Source organism: Parus major, chromosome 19, assembly GCF_001522545.3.
Source record: "Parus major isolate Abel chromosome 19, Parus_major1.1, whole genome shotgun sequence".
In the NCBI taxonomy this organism is placed as follows: domain Eukaryota; kingdom Metazoa; phylum Chordata; class Aves; order Passeriformes; family Paridae; genus Parus; species Parus major.
The window spans coordinates 2290205-2308451 of NC_031787.1; the positions used below are offsets into that span (position 1 = coordinate 2290205).

Genomic DNA, 18247 nt, shown 5'->3' on the forward strand with positions numbered 1-18247 from the left:
AGAATAAAAACCCAAGCAAGGAGGAAAAATCCAACCAAACAGAAAATGGTCCCTAAGGGATTTTATGTGGTACTTGTAGTGGCTCTTCATAAGAAAATTGAGTCTGTGATAGGAAAGCATCCTTCTGCATTAGAAACCTGCTTCAGTGTTTTGCTGCATCAACTGAAGACACTTCCTAAAAGGCAAAGCTCCTACAAGGCCCTTGTATACACAGAGAATGCAAAGATGTTGCAATGACTCTCCACATCTTTCCTCAAGAAGAATCACAAGGTAGACTGAAAAGAGTCAGATGTTCCCAACCTTTATTTTTGCTCTGGAGACAGTGTGAGTCCTACACTAAGTGGGGGTAAAACACCCCAGGTCATACTGTATGTGGCATGTTGTAAAACAAAAATTACACTGCGCTGAAGAGATCAGGGAATTGAGATACCAAACTGTTCTAGAAATCAGTGCTTTGATTTTAAATGGGCCTGACATGAATTTCAAAGTGATTTTTTTACAGTAAGACTCTACTAACTTTGGCACAAGAAAACAGAGCTTTTTTTGGTTGGTTGGTTTTGGGATTGTTGGTTGGTTGGTTGGTGGTTTGTTTTCAGGGGGTTTTTCTTTGACAAATTCAACTGTGCACAAAAAGTTCATGTAATCTACCCAAATGCAGGAGCACTGGCTCTGAGCATTGCCTCAGTGCCCTTCACTTTTAAAGCTGAAGTACCACAAAGCTGCACTTGGTGGCAAAGCTCAGCACTCCACAACCACCACTGTAATATCTTGTAAAATTCTCTATAAATAAAAGAGAGGAGACACTCTGGCTTTCAAATCTTTTAGGCTTTCAAACCCCACATTTTCCTTAAACTTAATTCATCTATCAAACAAAAAAAAAATTAATCTACCAAAAAGCAAACAAACCTGCTCAGGACCATTTTTACCCCCATTTTTTTCCCTTCATTTTCCAAATAATTATTTGCTTCCCCCCCTCTTTCTGTTGGAGCCAGTTGTAAGGATTTTCAGAAAGCAAGGCTTGGCTAGTTGTGTACAAATTATAGAAACAGAAGTTTAAAAAAATCCATGTTTCATGCTTGCAAAATAACATTGTACATGTATGCACAGATGGTGACATAACTGCCATTTATATTCACATGGCTCTGTATTTTATGTGCCTTATTTAACCCCTGAAGGAGGGGAAAAAAAGATGTGGATTCAAGAGCCCAAATATTATCAAAACCCCAAACTATATAACTTAAGTGCAAAAGTTGGCTTATTGCATCATAATTAAGGAAAAAAAGGCATTTAATTAATTAAATAAAATTAATTCTGCTTCCTGCAAAGCCCCTAAGATTCACATCTCCACAGGGAGTTCCAGGATTGATTTTAATCAAGAGGAATAAATATTCCATTGATACCAATTAATTAATTGGTGGCAGCACATCAGATATTTGCTACCTGAGCATGTTGACCTATTACAAAACTCACCTCTGGACTTCTCAAAGAGATTCTCTCCAGGTTCTGGAGTTTAACACAAGTGCCCAATCGAGCTCTCAGTCCCACCTGAAATTCTTGCTCAGTATCTGTTAATTCTCCAGAAAAACATATGGAAATAGAGGAAAAAATCCAACCAACCAACCAAAAAACAATTTAAAAAAAGATTAACTGTTTTACAGTCCTGAACTCTTAGATTTAAATTAAATCCTGTATAGTTTTATGTAAATTGGTTTGCTAGTACTAGTCTGTATGAGTCAGAACCTCAAATCCAAAGTTCTCCTGCACTTTGAGGAAGCCCAGATATGAATTTCAGATTTACTTGCAGCTATTAGCCTTAAATAACTGTTCACAAATTACAAACTGACTTCCCACTGGCATTCAAGGCATGCTGCAGGATCCAGGAGATGAGCATGAGAGAGTTCCTTGATGAGGAAAATATTTCCTGTAAATCATGGTCTTCCACCACAAAAAGTCTTTCTTGAAATTATTTGTTCTTTTCTACAGACAAGCATGGAAGTGAGGACAGGACCATGATGTTCTGCTGAAAGCTTGGCCATATCCCCATTGCAAAACAATTCCTTCCCAGCCCAAAGGAAAATTAAATCCAAGACTGCAAGTCCCAAACTGAGAATAGGAGCCCTTATCCATAACAGATTATCATTTTGCTAAGCATGGTGGCTTTAAAAAAAAAAAAAAAATACATCCAAATATATAATCTGGCTAACCCTGGTCCCACTGCCATAATTCCACAGCCAGGCTTAAACACTTGGAGTTTACAAAGGGACAATTCACTGCTCTGAAAGAAAATGATGCACAGATCAACCACCCTTCTCTAAAGCACTGTGGGAAAGCTGTCAGCTCAGGGATGAACAGAAATCTGATTTTGCACCCACACAACAGGCAGAGACTGCACTTGCTGTGCTTCCACAAAGGTCTGCTATCAGTTCACTGCTAATTTACACCCTGTCAAACATCTCCTTCAGCTTCTGGATGAAGGAAGAGAGGTTTATGCCAACAGAATCACAGCCACAGCAACATATCCATTTCCTAGTTTTGCTATTTTCCTGGGCTTTTATTGCTATGAGTGACAGTGAAGCACAGGAGCAGGGCCCTTGACATTTCTGGCTGTTACTAACCTGGCACTCCAGCTAAAGAGATGGAAAACGCCCTTGATTTATTTATTTACATTTGGAGAGCAGAGCCTTGCTTTCACAGAAAGATTTTCTTTTCCTTCTCCCCCATGGAAAAGCCTCCCACTCAAGGGCCAACATCACCTCACCCCAACATCACTTCCAGTTTGCACAATGTTCACTGCAACAGCATCACTCAGCAACAGCCCCTCCCACTGACAGGGTTTCAATCCTGGTGTCAAACCCACGCTCCTGGGCAGTGAACTCCACATGAGGATTCCTCAGGATACACAGAATTTTTGATGCATATTACACAGCATCCAACCAGGAGACTCTGTGTGCCCATTAGCTGCTACGAGCAGGACACTGCAGGGACAGGAATTGAACTGTCAATTCATTTCTAGAGTGGAAAAACCTAAGTTCCAACACATTCAGATACAGATTTTAACAACTCAGAGTGACAGATTAACTCCAGGCAGCTCCAAGGGTGAACAGTCACTGGGCACCACACCAAGGAACAATCCTCACCATTTACACCACGGTGTTCCCTGCAGGTCCAAAGCCATCAATAAAGGATTGTTAGAGGGGAGGTAAAAGGTGGCAGAAGTTACTCAAGTGAGGCCCCACATGCAACTTTGGACCCCACATTTTGGCAAGTTGATAAGGAATTACCTCCAGATCCCCTTTGGTAATGGATTCTTCCTCCACACGGAACTGCAAGTCCTCCACTTTCCTGGGGAAGGAAAGGGACACAAAGAGCAATCAGGAACACTCAGCTCAGCACCCTCTGTCTGAGCAGACATGGCATATTTTCACTATTAATCAGGTTTTATGGATTACTGCAACCATCACTGGAGAGATCATTACCAACAAATAGAAAAGCTAACCAAAAACTACTGATAAGCTTTTTGTGCTCTAAAACCACCCACCCAGTATTAAAAATCATGTCATGGTCTGCAGAATCAAAGTCTGAGTGGAGAGGGATACAGAACACCTTTGGATGCTGATGCCTTAAGTTTTAGCTTTCATATTTTTCATATTCTGTGTTTCCTAGCTGTGTAGTTTTGGGCTTCATATGAAGTGTTAGTGAGCTCTCTTCACAGAGCAGGCAGACAAAACAATTCCTTTCCTATCTTAATACCAAAGACAATCAAACTTTGAGGCCCAAAAGCAGAAACAACAGTGGGCTGAAGAGAGAAAACAAGAGGCTTCATAACCTGGAGCTGCAATTGGACAATTAATCCCAATATGCAGATGGACCAAAACTTATAAAAATGTGAGACCTCTTGACCAGTCATCAATTTTGTGACCATTTTTAGGTCCATCTTGGGTGTAGCCCTGGCCAGGCTCCTGTACTGCTCAGGGTGTATCCTTTAAGGCCTTTTAATAAATACCTACTTTATCCTTAGCTCTGTCCAGCCTCTGTTCTAGGTCAGCTTTCTTCAATACAAACAGCTCAGCAATGACTGAGCAGCAAGACCCATGAGGCAGGACAGTTATAATCAGCTTTTCACACACAAACACAGCCTTTTTGCAAGGCACATCCTCTCAGACACACAACTCCTGTTCTCTGACACAGGATCCTGAAAACAAGCAAACCACAACAAGGTTTCACTGATTATTTAAACCTTATTGTCCTGCAGCCGAGCACTGGGCAATTCCTGTGCCAAATGCACAGGGTCCATACAAAATATTCCAAGGGAATTGGATCCTCTTCCTCCTTGGCAGAGGGTGGGCAGTGTTTAATGTTTCCACAGTGTGGAAATTGTGAGCTACCCTGGCAGACAGAGGAGCCTTCCCCACAGACTGCACAGGCCAGTCATACATAAAGGCACATAAAACCACAGACATGCCAAGGAAACTCTTCTCTTTTGGAAGAGAGAAGCCAGTAACAGTAGAAAATAATTCCATTTTCTGCTAGCCTCATCCCTCTTTTTCTCTTTACTGATCAGAAAAAAACCCCAAAAAAACAGAGGATGTTTAGCTAGTAGCCAGATGTAAGGACTGTGTTTCTGTTACAGATAAAAATAGCTGTGAGTGTACATAAACTAACTTCATAAACAAGCTTCCTTGTCTAAACCTCCTCTAATTAGAGGAGGGAGGCATCTGTTGATATTTAGAGGGAAACTCAGCTGTCTTGGGTTAAAGGGCTGCCTGGAGCTGGGAAAGTCAGCTGTATGGGGAGACATGCATGAAAGAACATTTCATCCTCAGGAGGGGCATCAGTCAATTGAAATCAACACTATTTTCAGTTATTTAATACACATAAATGTTTTTCTATTCCCACTGAAGAGTTTAATTACATTTATGGAGCACCTGGACTCCAAGAATAACATGCAGGTCTTCACTCTTATCCAGAGAGGAAATGTGTGCACCATGACATCTGCACAGATGGGGGTCTCTGGGATGTGGGGAGATGGTGGATCACACTACAGTCAGATTGTGTTCCAGTTTGCCTTCCCTTCCTCACAAAAAACATCCTCAAGATCAGCCCATCACAACTGGAGGGGAGGAAAGGGTCTTTAGAAAATCCAGGGTGTACAGGAGGGTCTGTGATGGCCCAACGTGCACATGCCTGTTTATGACCTAATTTTTATTTCATCCTTAAGCCAAAACCAACTGAAGGCTTTATCACTGTCCACACATGACTTCACCTCCCTCACACCCATCCTGCTTTACCTCTTCTCCTCTTCCAGCTGGTTCAACAGCTCAATCTTCTCCTTCTGCATCCCATCCACCAAGGCTCGTGCTCGCTGGAGGTTTCCTTCTGCCTCTGTGACATACTGGAGCAAAAAAGGAGCCCGACAAACAAAAGTCAGCCATGTCTGAAGTAGTATAAAGGTGTTTAAAAAAGGGTCAGAAGTAGGGTACAGGAAGTTTTGATGATCTGTTTCAGAGGATGCTGAGGTAACAGCACATTTTCCAAAGAGCTTAGGATGTAGGGATCAAGACAATAAAAACTGCTCCGTCTCCAGCAGCTGGAAGTGATCCATGCTTCAGTGCCTCTCTGACCTGACCCCTTTAGAGAACCCAGCTCTGATTAGAATTAAGAACTTGAAGCTTGAAAAGTTCTGAAAATCTGGTCAGAGTTTACCAGTGCAATTCAGCCCCAGTCATGAAGCAAGAGAGATATTTCAGATTTCTGTTAATTCAGTTGTTACTGATAATTACTGGAAAACACAACACACAAGAAGGATGTCAGCTTGCAGTTGATTTCCCAGATTCTCCTGTAGTTCTGACAGGCAGGTGTGACCCACCACACAAACATACAGTGTCATCCTTTCTCCCAGGTAGCTCACTGGGCTTTACAAGCACAAGAATTCAGGACAACAGCAGACACTGAAGAACCACATACTGACAAATAGCACACACACAACTCTCTTCAAGCATTTTAAAACATAAAATATCCTCTGTACAACTGCTTGAGCAAAAACCAAGCAAATAAACAAACACCAACCTAATATGATCAGCCTGTTTTCCTTCCAGATTTCCTGCCTTTATTAAGGTTATAAAAACATCCTCTCTGGTGAGAGAGCAGTGGAATATGAACTGATGTTCTCAGCACCATAAAATCACTGCAATGCAGTCACAGCCACAGCCAGATTCAGTGGCTGAGGGGAACTAATTTGCCTTCCACTTGCATTTCAGCATTGAAATGTATTGATCCACCTGACACAGACTATCTACTGCCTCTTATCTGGCACAGACTTTTTCCAGCTCCTGGCTTGGGGCAGAGGTAGAACATGTGACACTGGGACAGAGGAGAAAGAGCCTCAGCTTAACTCACACACAAAAGGCAGAAATTCAGAGCCCAAGTTTCACACATAGTGGCAGCATTATGATCTGACACTTCCAGTGGATATCAAATATTCATATATATCTGAGAGCTGGTGATAGAAAGCCCTATCACCTCCTACCTGCTCGTGTTGGGCCTTCATGATGGCAATCTCCTTCTCCACCTCACAGATGTGGCTGGTGGCTTTGGCAACCTCTGCCCGCTCCAGGTCCCGCTCTGCCAGCAGCTGCTCAATGTGCTGCTGCTTCTCCTTCAGTGCCTCCTGCAGAGCTGTGGTGCCAGAGATTTTCCTGGCATACCGAGAAGAGGTCTCTGTCAGCTGGGGAGAGTTAAAGAGAGAGGGGGTAAAGCTGTGTCCTTTCCAGTCCAGGATAGCTGAAGTCCCCTGTTAAATCTGGAATGCTGCTCACCTAATGATCATTTATTCAGCTGAGCAGAGCTGCAGTTCCAGCTCTGGGCCCTACAGGGGAGGTTAAGTCTGAGAAACATCTGGACAACGCTCACAAGCTCAATTGCTCTTCTGCACTGCAATAAAATCACCATTTCCCAAAGGACAGAACATGGGGTGGGAACTGGGTCAGGAAAAATTATCATGTATTGTATCATCTGCCTTCTTAGATATATTTTATTGATGGCCTGCACTGATGAAATCCCAAAAAGTGAGCTCAGCTGGGTTAGAATGATCTCAAGTGGAGACCATTATGGGGTTATTCTTCCAGGAATGACACTGCACCCTTGTCCCCAGCCAAGAGGGTGTTCTGCAGTGACACCACAGCAGAGCCAGAAATTTTATATCACTGCCTGCTCTGCTTTCTGCCTGCTTGAGCACCTGCCAAAACCCCAGGCATGTGACCAGGACACCGTCACCCTCCACAGTGAGACAGTCACAGCAGGAGCTTTGCCCAGCTGGGCAGAGGAGCAGCACGACCACGTGAGACTGGAAACAGCGTCCTTTTTCTGCAGGGATCCCTTATAAAGCTGTTCTTGACAGCAGAACTGAGACTCATCAACCCACTGCAAATTGTACTTCAGGCTCTTCAGTGGTCACAGTTACTTGGTGTGCATTACTTGGAGCCGTGTCCATGGAGGGAGACTGTTTGTGACACCCTCCCAACACTCCACTCCCCTCACCTCATGAATGGTGAAGGAGCAGCTGCACTGGAAGAAAACCCCAGCCCTCCTGCTTTGTGAAGTTGGGTCACAAAGGGTCACAAAGGATCACAAAGGTAGATTGAGGCAGCAGAGAGCACACAGGAGCCACTTACCAGCCCACTACGGCTGGGCCTGCCCCCGACTGAGGAGGCCACAGAGCTGACAGAGCTGATGGAGGAGCTGCTGGGGCTGTGGGTCAGGGCTGACACTCCCATGGCCATCCTCTTGCTCTTCTTGGCCTTGGCAGGGCTGGTTGATGGGAACCCGATCCGGATCACCTTGTGGATGGGAGCAAAGAGGCCAAACTTGGGTGGGCACTGGAAATACCTGGGACACAGGAGATGCACCAAGTGAGAAGTGACAGAGCAGCCATCTCTACCCAAGCTTTGCACAATGGCACTGCCAAGCAGTACAAAAACCCCAGCCCACAGCTGATCCCTGGGTGCTTTGCTGTGGCACTGTTTCCTGTGTACAAATAGCTGGATTATTCTCCTTTCCTACTTGTAGTGCTGGCAACTCCATGTTTGCATTTGTGATGTTTCAGCAGGGAGACCTGAGGTAATTGCCAAGCACTAGGTTGCTGTGCATTTGCTAAGATGCCAGGAAAGACACAGCTGGCAGCCTGGAGAGCCCATCTCCCAGAACATAACCACAGCCACAGCACGAGCACCCCTTCCTTACCAACCAATCTTCCCAAATTTGCCTGTGCTCTTCACCCAGCTTTGAAGGTTGTGGTGTAGTGGAGCGTGTCTGTAGGGAGATGTCAGAAGATGGACCAGGCTCTACGCTGTGGAGCTCAGCAATGAGGCCACAGGAAGCTCCAGCTAAACATGATGAAGAATTTCTTCCATGTACAGTGAGCAAGGCTTGAGCAGGCTGCTCTGCACAGAGAAGGTGTGGAGTCTCCCTCATTAGGGATATTCCAGAACCTTCTGGACATAATGCTACACCATGTGCTCTGGGATAACCCTTCCTCAGCAGGAAGGCTGGGCTAGATGACCAGCTGTGGTTCCAACCTGACCCACCCTGTGACTCTGTCAGACAAAAAGATCTGAATCACACAGTTCTGTTTAAATGTTCCCACAGGGAAAATCCTCCCTACCAAAACAGCAGGAACCTTAAACCTTTGAAGCTAAAAATACAATTACAGCAAACTCCAGCGTGTGCCACCTCCTTCAGGTGACAGAGAAACTGTTTCCCATGCAAACAAACTCAGAAAAGGGATGATCAGATAATGACAGTGCATGGTCTCTTCCACAACTGCAGTGAGCCCAAAGATTCTGTCTCTCCAGAACCCTCTTCCAGAATAAAAATGAGCCACAGCTCAGTGTCAAACCCTGGAAACTCCTTTGGGGCCTTGGCTGACCAGCATAAACCAAGGTTCATTTGCTGCTGGCCAGCTGCACTGCAGCAGGAAAAACCACATCACCTCCAGCATTGTGTATCCTAGTTTTAGGGGAGCAGCCAACACAAAAAGCTCCTTTAAGAGCTTTCTCACAGGCCTCCCAGCAAGAATAGGACTAAACACTGGGTCATAAAACAATCTGTTCTATGTTAATATAAAAAAAGTAGGTTCTAATGACTAAATTACACAAATCCAGTTCTCCTAGCACAAGTTTTCTCTCTCTCCAGATGTGAGCAGCTGTTTCCTCAACTCCCTTTTATTTTTAAGTGCTGGCAGCCATACAGCTGTGTCACAGGCAGAGCCCTGTGTGCTTGGAGAGGCCAGGGAACAGCCTGATCTCCAGCCAGATGAGAACAAAATTAATTTTTAAACATCAGCTCCGATCTATTTTTTTCTATAACAAACTTTAAACAGCTCCTCTACAACCCCAAATCTCTCAGCCTCCTTGACTTCCTGCCAACACAGGCCCTTGGGTTTGAAAAACCAGCCATACCACAGGCTGACCTCTTGCAAAGCCCTGCACAGCATCGTTTTCCCAAATTCCAGCAGGCACACAGCTCTGCCTGGGGTAAGCACAGACTGGTACTCATGGCTGCACAACAATCCCAAATGTTAATTCCCTTAAAAGCCTCTGACAGCTCTTAGCAAGCTCAAACTTGCATCACTCTGTCTGCTCATTTTCTTCCAGTTCCAGATTGAAAAGTGGCTGCAATTAACTTTTATAATTGAGAAGCAGGAATTGGGTCCAAACCACTTGGCAGGGAAAAAAAAAATAAAATAAATCTATCTGAAAACCAAGAGCTGCTCTCACTGAGTGTGAAGGAGCTCCCTACTCACATTACAGAGAGGAAACAGGACAGAAAAGTGGTGCTGTGATGTCAATGCAAACTGCAGGTGGAAAACAGCACAGGAAATGTTGAAATAGATGGAAAAATCTTCAGTGTCCCAGGCTGACAAACAATGCAAAAGTAAAATGTCTAGGAGTTTAGTGAGCAAGGACTTCAACTGGAGCAGAGAGAGAAGGGAGAACAGCAAAATAAGCAGGTAACATTTAAATTACTAGAGATGAGTACGTAGAACTTGCTTGGCTTTGTGGAACTGACACCAAACCAAGCCACACCAGCACCTCTGTAGTCTCCTGTGCAGACAGGAAAGCAGCTGCAGCAAAAATCTCCAAATCTGATGTACAGAGGGGCTCCTCACAGTGATACCCTGTCCCCTGGGCCACTGCTACTGCTCCACAGCCTGCAGGCAGCCTCCACTGAATTCAGAGCCACAGCTGCTGGGAAAGCCCAGCCCTTTGGCCTTCCCTCGATCCACACCTGAGCCTGCAAGAAAATCAGTGTCTCACCACAAATTTCACCCAATTCACCACCCACTCAACTGGAGTTGCCTATGACAGCAAAGGTGGACAATGTCACCAAAGGCTCCATGCTACCTCTACTGCTTCCAGCAGCCTCAGTGCCTTCAGCTCCAGTTTTGGGTTCACTCTCCTCCTGCAGCTGCAGCAGGCAGTGCTGGGCTTGCTGGCCAGGCCAGGGATGCTCACTAGATGGCAACCATCACCCAAACACAGACTCCAGAGTCCTGGACGGCCTCTGCCCAGGCTGATCCTGGCAGGACAAGATCATCACAGCCTCAAGAATTCCATGCTGCCACAGCAAACAGGGAAGACCCACTGAGGGGTGCCATACAGAGAGCTGGTTCTACTCTGTTAGCTTCTCCAAACCACTGCTGTTGAAATGGGCACATGCTGCAGAAAATCAAAGGGCTGGATGAAGGCTCAAAAGGACAGACATGGACAATGCTGCAGCCTTGCTCTAAACGCTGTGAAACAAAGGAGAAGCCTTTGCAGACAGGGCACACACCAGAAGTGCCTCAGCCAAGATGCAGCAGTTTCAGAAGACAGATGACTTCCAAAAGTTGGATTTTCAAAACACAGCAACAGAGGTGAGGAGGAGAGGCAGACAGCACAACACTCACATCTGCCTTTCACACATGCACAGAGACAAATTCTGAGCACCCTGAAGATTAATCTTCCAAGTAGTGTGAATTGTATGATAAAGAAAGCAGCATTCACTCCATGATTTATTCTCTACCATTCTGGTTCTTTTATTTTGAGAACAGGCTGGAACTCAGCCATCTGCTGCCAATCATTTACTGCTTTCTTGCCCTGACATTGAACAAGACAGCTTTTCTCTTAATTTAAATGAAAGCACATGGCTGCTGGACAAAACAAGGCTGACCCAACATAGGAAACCTTTATTACAGAACCTGAGATTTAACAAGGCAGGAACTCTCAGCTCCTCACAGTTTCAAAGTTACAGGTTGGACCTGATGATATCAAAGGTCTTTTCCAACCTAGTTAATTCTGTGAAAGATAAATCTCACCTCTAAAGCCAGACTGCCTTCAGAAGCTCCAAGAAACCATCAGTATTTCCCACCTAGGGAACTTGTGCAGGACAAGGGATAAGTTGCACCTGTATTTGAAGAACAGTCAAAGAGCTGCTCTATAACAGGTTTGAGCACCACCAAGCTCAAGATCCAAGGCCTGGGTCATTCCCTTAACTAAATTCCACATGGATAGAAAGAGCTTCCCAGCAAGCCTGTGAGATGTCCCTGCCTAGTTTTAGAGGTACTAACAAGGTCTTTTTTGGAAAAGAGTGGAGGTGCCTATGGAGCCAGAGGTGGTAAGATCAATCAGCAGACACCTCTTGCACTACAGAATTAGTACAAGGACAGAATTCTTTCAGTTCTCTGGAAATTTGTTCCCAGTAAGAACAGAATAAAACATTAAACTGAGAAGAAAAGAAAGTAAAATCTTTGTCTTTTGTAGTTCTGACAGGGGGACTTGTAGCACAAGAAGAAAGTTTATGAGAGGAATGTGTGGTAGAAAGCAGAGCTAATACAATCAACAGAATCAGTTTCTAGCAAAAATTAAATCCCACTGCAAGTTATCTTCTGTCCCTACTTTCTCCTGTTTCCTGAAGCCATTCAGGTTCCTCCTTCACAGAAGTTATCTGATCCTGCTTTAAAATGGCCCAGTGATGAGCTTTGTATTGATCTCCCTGCAAAAAGACTCAAAATTACCCTCAACCAAACACAGCCCTAACTCTCCTGCCAGGTGATGGCACCTGCCCCCCAGCCTCCCCAGGAGGTGTGCAGGACCTGGGCTGGGGTTCAGAGCACACACAGTACCTTGTCCCAGCAACTGCCCCATCGTTCTTCCCCAGGGGCTCGTCCAGCTCCACGCCGCACCACTCGCCCTTGGCAAAATCCGTCTCTCCCACGTAGCGCACGACTCCTGTCTTTGTCCCACCGACCTGCCAGAGACAAGATGTTGAGGATTAGAGGTGGCAGCACTATCCCTGACACCAGGGGACTGAAGCTGGAGCAGGTATTTAGAGAGGGGGACAAGGCATCTGTGTTTCCTGTTTCAGATATGACAGAATTGGCAGGTCGTTCTCACACCGAATTCTCCCAGCACTAAAGCTGTCTTTCCAACAACTCCAAAGTGATTTTTGGGACTGCCTGCCTGGAAAAATACCAGAGTAAATATAATGAAAACATATTTCAAGGTATCAACTAATTGCACCAAGCTACTTGAGGCCACAAAGGAGTTTAAGCCCTGCAGGCACAGCTCATACCTGCCTTGCCTGGAGAGCCATCACCTGCACTGACAGGTTTTCAGCCCTGTGCTCCTCCAGCCAACAGCTTTGGGAATACTGGGACAGGACAGCAAGAGGACAGCTGAGGCAGGAAAGCATTCATTGCTCCTCAGCTTGTAGAAACTGCCCAAAATAGAGGTGTTCCACTTTTATCTACACTTCCCACAGCAATTCCCAGTGCTGGCAAACTGCATGGGAGTGGGGCTCAGCTCACTGCCAGGCCTCCTCCAGCACAGGTTTATTCCCCCACCATGGAGAAATAAGAATAAATCACACCTTTTTCTCCTGAGTTTACACTTAAAAGTGAAGTTTGCAGCTTACTGAGGAGAAGGAGGGCAAGCAGGAACCTTGGGAGCTGTGTTTTGATCATTGCTCTGAGAGCTTGTGGCAGCTGCCTCTGAGCTAAACACTCCCACTCAGACACTTGGGCTGAGAAAAGGAAGAAAAGAGGAGGGTGGTTCTAAAGGTTCATACTTCTAAGATCTAAGCCTTTTTAGCCTATCTCTGCTAATGCATAAATTCAAGGAAAAAAGCTTAAAAATAAGTTTTAAAATTCAATTTGCAGCTTCATCCGGAATGACTTGCAGTTACTAATTTTATTAATATTAAATTGAACATAAAAAGGTGTCAACAGATTATTATTTTCCTACAGAAAACACTGAGAGCTGAATGCAGAAATCTCTGGGTTTGTGTATTCCAGGGTAGGAATGTTAGATTTACCAGTTCTAAATCCCTAAAAAAAATTGCTTATGCAAAGGGAAAAAGAATTTTGCCAGAGTAAAAATAACTGCACCTTTATGGACTAAACAGCACAGCTCTGAAATCTGGGTCCTACCTCAAGTCCTTCCAAGCATTGAAAATCACTGTACAATAATATTTGATTTACAGAGAGTGCTTCTGGCAAAGGCTGTGGGTCCTGAAAGAATGACCTGTATATGCCAGGGGGTAAATGTGTGTACCTATGGGAGATGTGGCCATCACACACTGGGACATCACAGTCCCAGTGTTCAGCAGCTGGTGAAAGGTGGAGAACTGGCTTGTGGTCAGGTTTACCTGTAAATACAGCTTACCTCCATGTGCCATCTGACCCCCAGCAGCTTTATGTGAGTGGATAAATACCATGTCATCTGAGAATGCCAGAACTGGCTGTTAGGATAAGGGGAGAAACAGACAGCCAGGAATTACAGGCCAGCCCTCTGTAAGTGAAGCTACAGGAATTTTTAGTTTCTTTTCATCCAGCCACTTATCTTTGTGCCTACCCATCCCCACAGCACAAGTCAGCGCTGCACAGCAATGAGTCTGACAGCACTGCTGATGCAAGACATTTCTGTGCATTTATCTGTCAGGCACCAGTGAGAAAATAATATCCTAGGGAGGTGGTGTAAGAGGGAAGCCTGGAATTACAGCATCCCCTCCTGGGGCTGTCTTTGATACCAAGTCCACCCATGTTAGTAACACAGTTTGCTCCACCACAGTCCATTTACAGCTCCTGTTTAACTAGAGATAACTACAGACCCAGCAGACAAGGGCCAGGCGGTGTCTCAGCCTAAATGAATGGTTAGGAGTGTGTGCACAAACAGCCTCTAAGGGTTAATGTGGTGGCAGGGCAGGGCAGCTGCTTTGGGCTATTTATTTCCCTCTTGGTTTCACTGCATAGAAACAGGATGGTTTAGGTTGGAAGGGACCTTAAAGTTCATCTTGTTCCATCCCTTGTCACAGGCAGGGATACCTTCCACTACACCAGGTTGCTCCAAGCCCTGTGCAACCTTGCTCTGAATATTTCCAGGGATGGGGCAGCCACAGCTTCTCTGGACAAGCTGTGCCAGGACCTCACCACCCTCACCAGGAAGAATATTTCCTAATATTGACTCTTAACCCTGCTCTGTCACTTTAAAGCCATTCCCCTTATCCTGACACGACACACTCCTGCAAAAAAATCTTATCTAGAGAGGAAAGAGCTCCAGCTAGGAGTCCTAGATGTTTTCTTGTCTCTTGAATCCTGCAAACAGCTGGAACACTGCACTTCCCATTGCCTGTCACAAACTTCCACAGGGACAGAGATCCATCACTCCCACACTGCCATTCTGCCACTCTCTAGTCATGACACAGCAGTTGCTGGTCTTAGGGATGGAGCTCTAAGGAGGCAGTGGAATACTAAGAATCCTGCCTTGACACAACTACAGAATGGGATCCTTCCTTCTTTTCTGCCTGGTTAGCAACAAGGGAATATGCCTGGTGATTGTTTGCATTGCTGCACCTCTAGGACTCCACAAAGTGGGAGAGGCTCCAATGGTTAACCAGGAAAATAAAGAGCAGGAATCCTTCCTTCTTGACACCTTGCATGCCTTTCCTGCAGCAAGGCTTCAGTCTCAGGCACTGGAACAGCTCAGGGACTTGGTGGCAGCAGAGCAGTGAGCTGTCTCTGCCCAAGGAGAAGGGCTTAGGCTGCAATTCTCCTGCCCAGGGAGCTTCTCAGGAAATGATTCTCACTCAGGAGGTTCAATCATTCTGCAGCTCTGGGCTGGCCCAGCAGGGCTGTGACAGGGACATAGAGGGGGGATACTGAAGAAAGAACTCGATTAGTTTATTCATGAGTGCTTTCCATCATTTGCCAGGAGCTGCAGCACACTGCAGGCAAAAACAACTGGCAGCAGACAGACAAGATGATTAAAACCACAGGCTCAGGGGGAAGGCCAGGATCCATTCTCAGCAGCCCAGGCTCCACAGCCCTGCCCAGTGTCAGCTGAAATGCTGCTTCACTGACTCTGCCTGTGAGTGCTGCTGCTGCAGCTGCTGCACTGGCTTTGGAGACCTGCAAGTTCCAGCAAAAAACCTGGAACCCATGCAAAAGGTATCTGGGGCAAACTAAACCTGCCACTGGGATATAACCTGCCCCTTGAGCAGTCTTATTTATTTCATTTCAATGCTGAAGTGCACAATTCCAGTTAGGAAATACAAGCATGGCTGAAGGGCAGAATACCTGTTCTAAGGGGAATGTTTTTAGTTTATATTATTTTTTTATTTAGACTGACATATAATAAAACCACATACTTCCCCCACTTCTTCAGAAAGCAATGGCATCTAAGGAGGAATGAGTTCAGCTGCTAAGAAGGCCTTTCCACAAAGAATGCAAAATACATTTTCTTAGGCAAAAAACCAAGAAGAAATTCCTCCCAGGCAGCAAATGCTCCACTGCTCTGTTTCCATCCCTTCTTTCCCCACAGAAAGGCAATAATCCAGCCTCACATTAACACAACTTCAGCAATTATTCCATTTCGGGAAGTTCCACTGTCATGAAAGCAAAGGTTAATTGTCCCACATTTATTTGCCAGGCTTCAAGAGATGAGTTCTACAATATCAGGGCAGATTTTTCATCTCTTTAATGCAATTTTTACATCTCTGGGAAAGAGTCTGAGTGCCAAAGGCAAATATTATCTAACTCTTCTAATGGAAAGCTTCTAATGGAAAGCTGAAAGTCACTTTCTGTAAGTGCTGGAGAGTCAGAGAGGGTCTTGGAACGAAGTAACTGAAAAGCAAAAATGTCTTCAAGCTATAATGGACTTTAATGACCTTAAAGAAAGGCAGCATCAGGAAAAGGCCAGACTGCAGAGAGAGCCAGGTGTCCATCTGGCCAACCTGGAAGGGTCCCCTGCAACCTTGTGCTCCATCACAAGCAATCAATAAAAACATGTCCTCCCTCATTTGAAAAGCCTTTGGTGGATCCCATACATCTAAAAGCCACTCTCAAATAAAAATATACTCTTTTAGAAAAGGAAACACTGAGAGTAATAGACAATTAAAACTGTACCAATCCATAGAGGATGAGCAAAGATTTGCTCAAGGAATTTGAGGCAACTCAAGTTAATTCAGAATTATTGTTTATGTATTCCAGTACCCAACATGATTGACTGACACCTCCCATAAGTAAAATAAAAGCCAAGCACAATGAATGAACCATAACAGCAAATTATTTCTTCTTGCTATTATCTGTTCTTTTCCTGGGTCTCTATGTTTGTGTGCAAACAATTCCTGGTGTTTCTGTAAACTGAACATTCTAAACCAGTGAGAGACTAAGCTTATTCCAGGCTCACTCTTTTGGAGATATTTATTACACTAACAAGTCATTGCAGAAACTTAATCTAATAACATCTGAGGTGGGTAAACTAACAGGCAGGGAGGGCAGGATTTTAAGGATGCAACCTCATTAAAAACAAAATAAAAACCCAAAGCATTCCCAAAACACAAGTCAACAGAAGCCCAGGGGAGAGATGCTCCCAGGTTGGATTCTGTGGCTATGCCAAAATTCACCCTGTGGGCCCTACTGAGGCGAGCAGAGTGTTCAAGGAACAGGTCCTGTCCCAGAGAACTTATGGTCAGGAGAAGAAAGGGGTGAAACAAGTCTGGAGAAAATCATTCCATTGCTTGCCTGGTTCAGAATGAACAGTCAGGTTTACCACAGATTTTATACTTTGCAATTTGCCTTCTATGACTGCTGCTTTTGAAATCTTAAGTTCTCACCTGAACACTCTCCCCACTCCCTGCAAGAGGCAAAGGAGAAAATGGGAGCAAATAAACTGATCAAAAGAGGACAGATCCTCAGGTTGATTTTCCCCCTGTGTGGCTGCTCTAACACACCAACACAAAGTTCAGGATTTCTACTTTCTGCAGTTCAGGACTTGTCCAATACAAGAGGTACTCTGGAACACGTTCTCCTGCACCACTGTGAAGGAGACATGTCCAGAAGATGCAGCAGCATCCCAAACAATGCTGGAGACGTTTGATGCCTCCCTGGCCCAGGCATCTCCCAAGACCACGCTCCATCCCACACCTCACCACCAAAACCTCTCCTCCTTTTGTCTCATCCTGAAGCTGACCAGGAACACTCAGCAGAGGGACAAATCCTTGTCCTTTGCCAGAGGGACCCCACAATGAACTCACCAGCACTCGATCTCCCAGCCGTAAGTCCTTCTCCCCTTTTTTCACGGAGCCGCTGTCCGAGAGGTTCGATCCGGACTCGTTGCCCGTCTTCATGGCGCTGTTGAGGACGCTCTCCCGCAGCGGGATCACGCGAGTGGACAGAGGTGGAGTGGCCGTCCCCGAGTGCAGTGACAAGTTCTGAGCCGTCAGGGAGTCCACGGAGGGGGCGTCGCTCCCTGAGCCCTCGGCCACCGGCTGCCGTGTCAGCTTGGATGGTCGCGTAAAAATCCCCTGCAGCGGCTGGCACTCGAAGTAGCGCACTCCTCCGACAGAGCCGTCATTCTTACCCACAGGGTCATCCAGAACAACCCCTGCCCACTGGCCTGGAGCAAACTGAGTTTCCCCAAGGTACTGGATCACGCCTGGTTTCACTCCGTTCACCCAGACACGTTCGCCCACCACGAAGTCTCCCAGGAAATCATCGCCCACCTCGGCAACCTTTGATCCCGACTTCTCGGCGCTGGTGGTGGATGTGGTACCCTGCTTGTGTAAAGGTGAGCCTGTGAGTCAAGGAAAAAGAGGTTTTGGTATAAGGAGAAATCCTAGAAGGAAGCCAGAACATCAGGAAAAGGTGTTTACAGAAAGGAAACATCTGGGACAACAACTGAAATTGCAGGTGTGCGCCCTGTGGAGATTAAAC

At 45.5% G+C, this 18247-nt stretch overlaps 1 protein-coding gene across 4 annotated transcripts in view; it reads right to left on the reverse strand.

The window, feature by feature from the left end:
* Positions 1 to 18247, reverse strand: part of CLIP2 (CAP-Gly domain containing linker protein 2) — a 57687-nt gene that overhangs the window by 14067 nt on the left and 25373 nt on the right. For all 4 annotated transcript variants that reach the window (XM_015646927.3, XM_015646926.2, XM_015646925.2 and 1 more), the window contains exons 3-8: positions 17569 to 18107; positions 12161 to 12285; positions 7671 to 7884; positions 6527 to 6724; positions 5289 to 5392; positions 3282 to 3342 (exon numbers count right to left, since the gene is read on the reverse strand). In XM_015646927.3, coding sequence (XP_015502413.1) covers positions 3282 to 3342; positions 5289 to 5392; positions 6527 to 6724; positions 7671 to 7884; positions 12161 to 12285; positions 17569 to 18107 — 1241 coding nt within the window. The remainder of the gene's footprint in view (positions 1 to 3281; positions 3343 to 5288; positions 5393 to 6526; positions 6725 to 7670; positions 7885 to 12160; positions 12286 to 17568; positions 18108 to 18247) is intronic.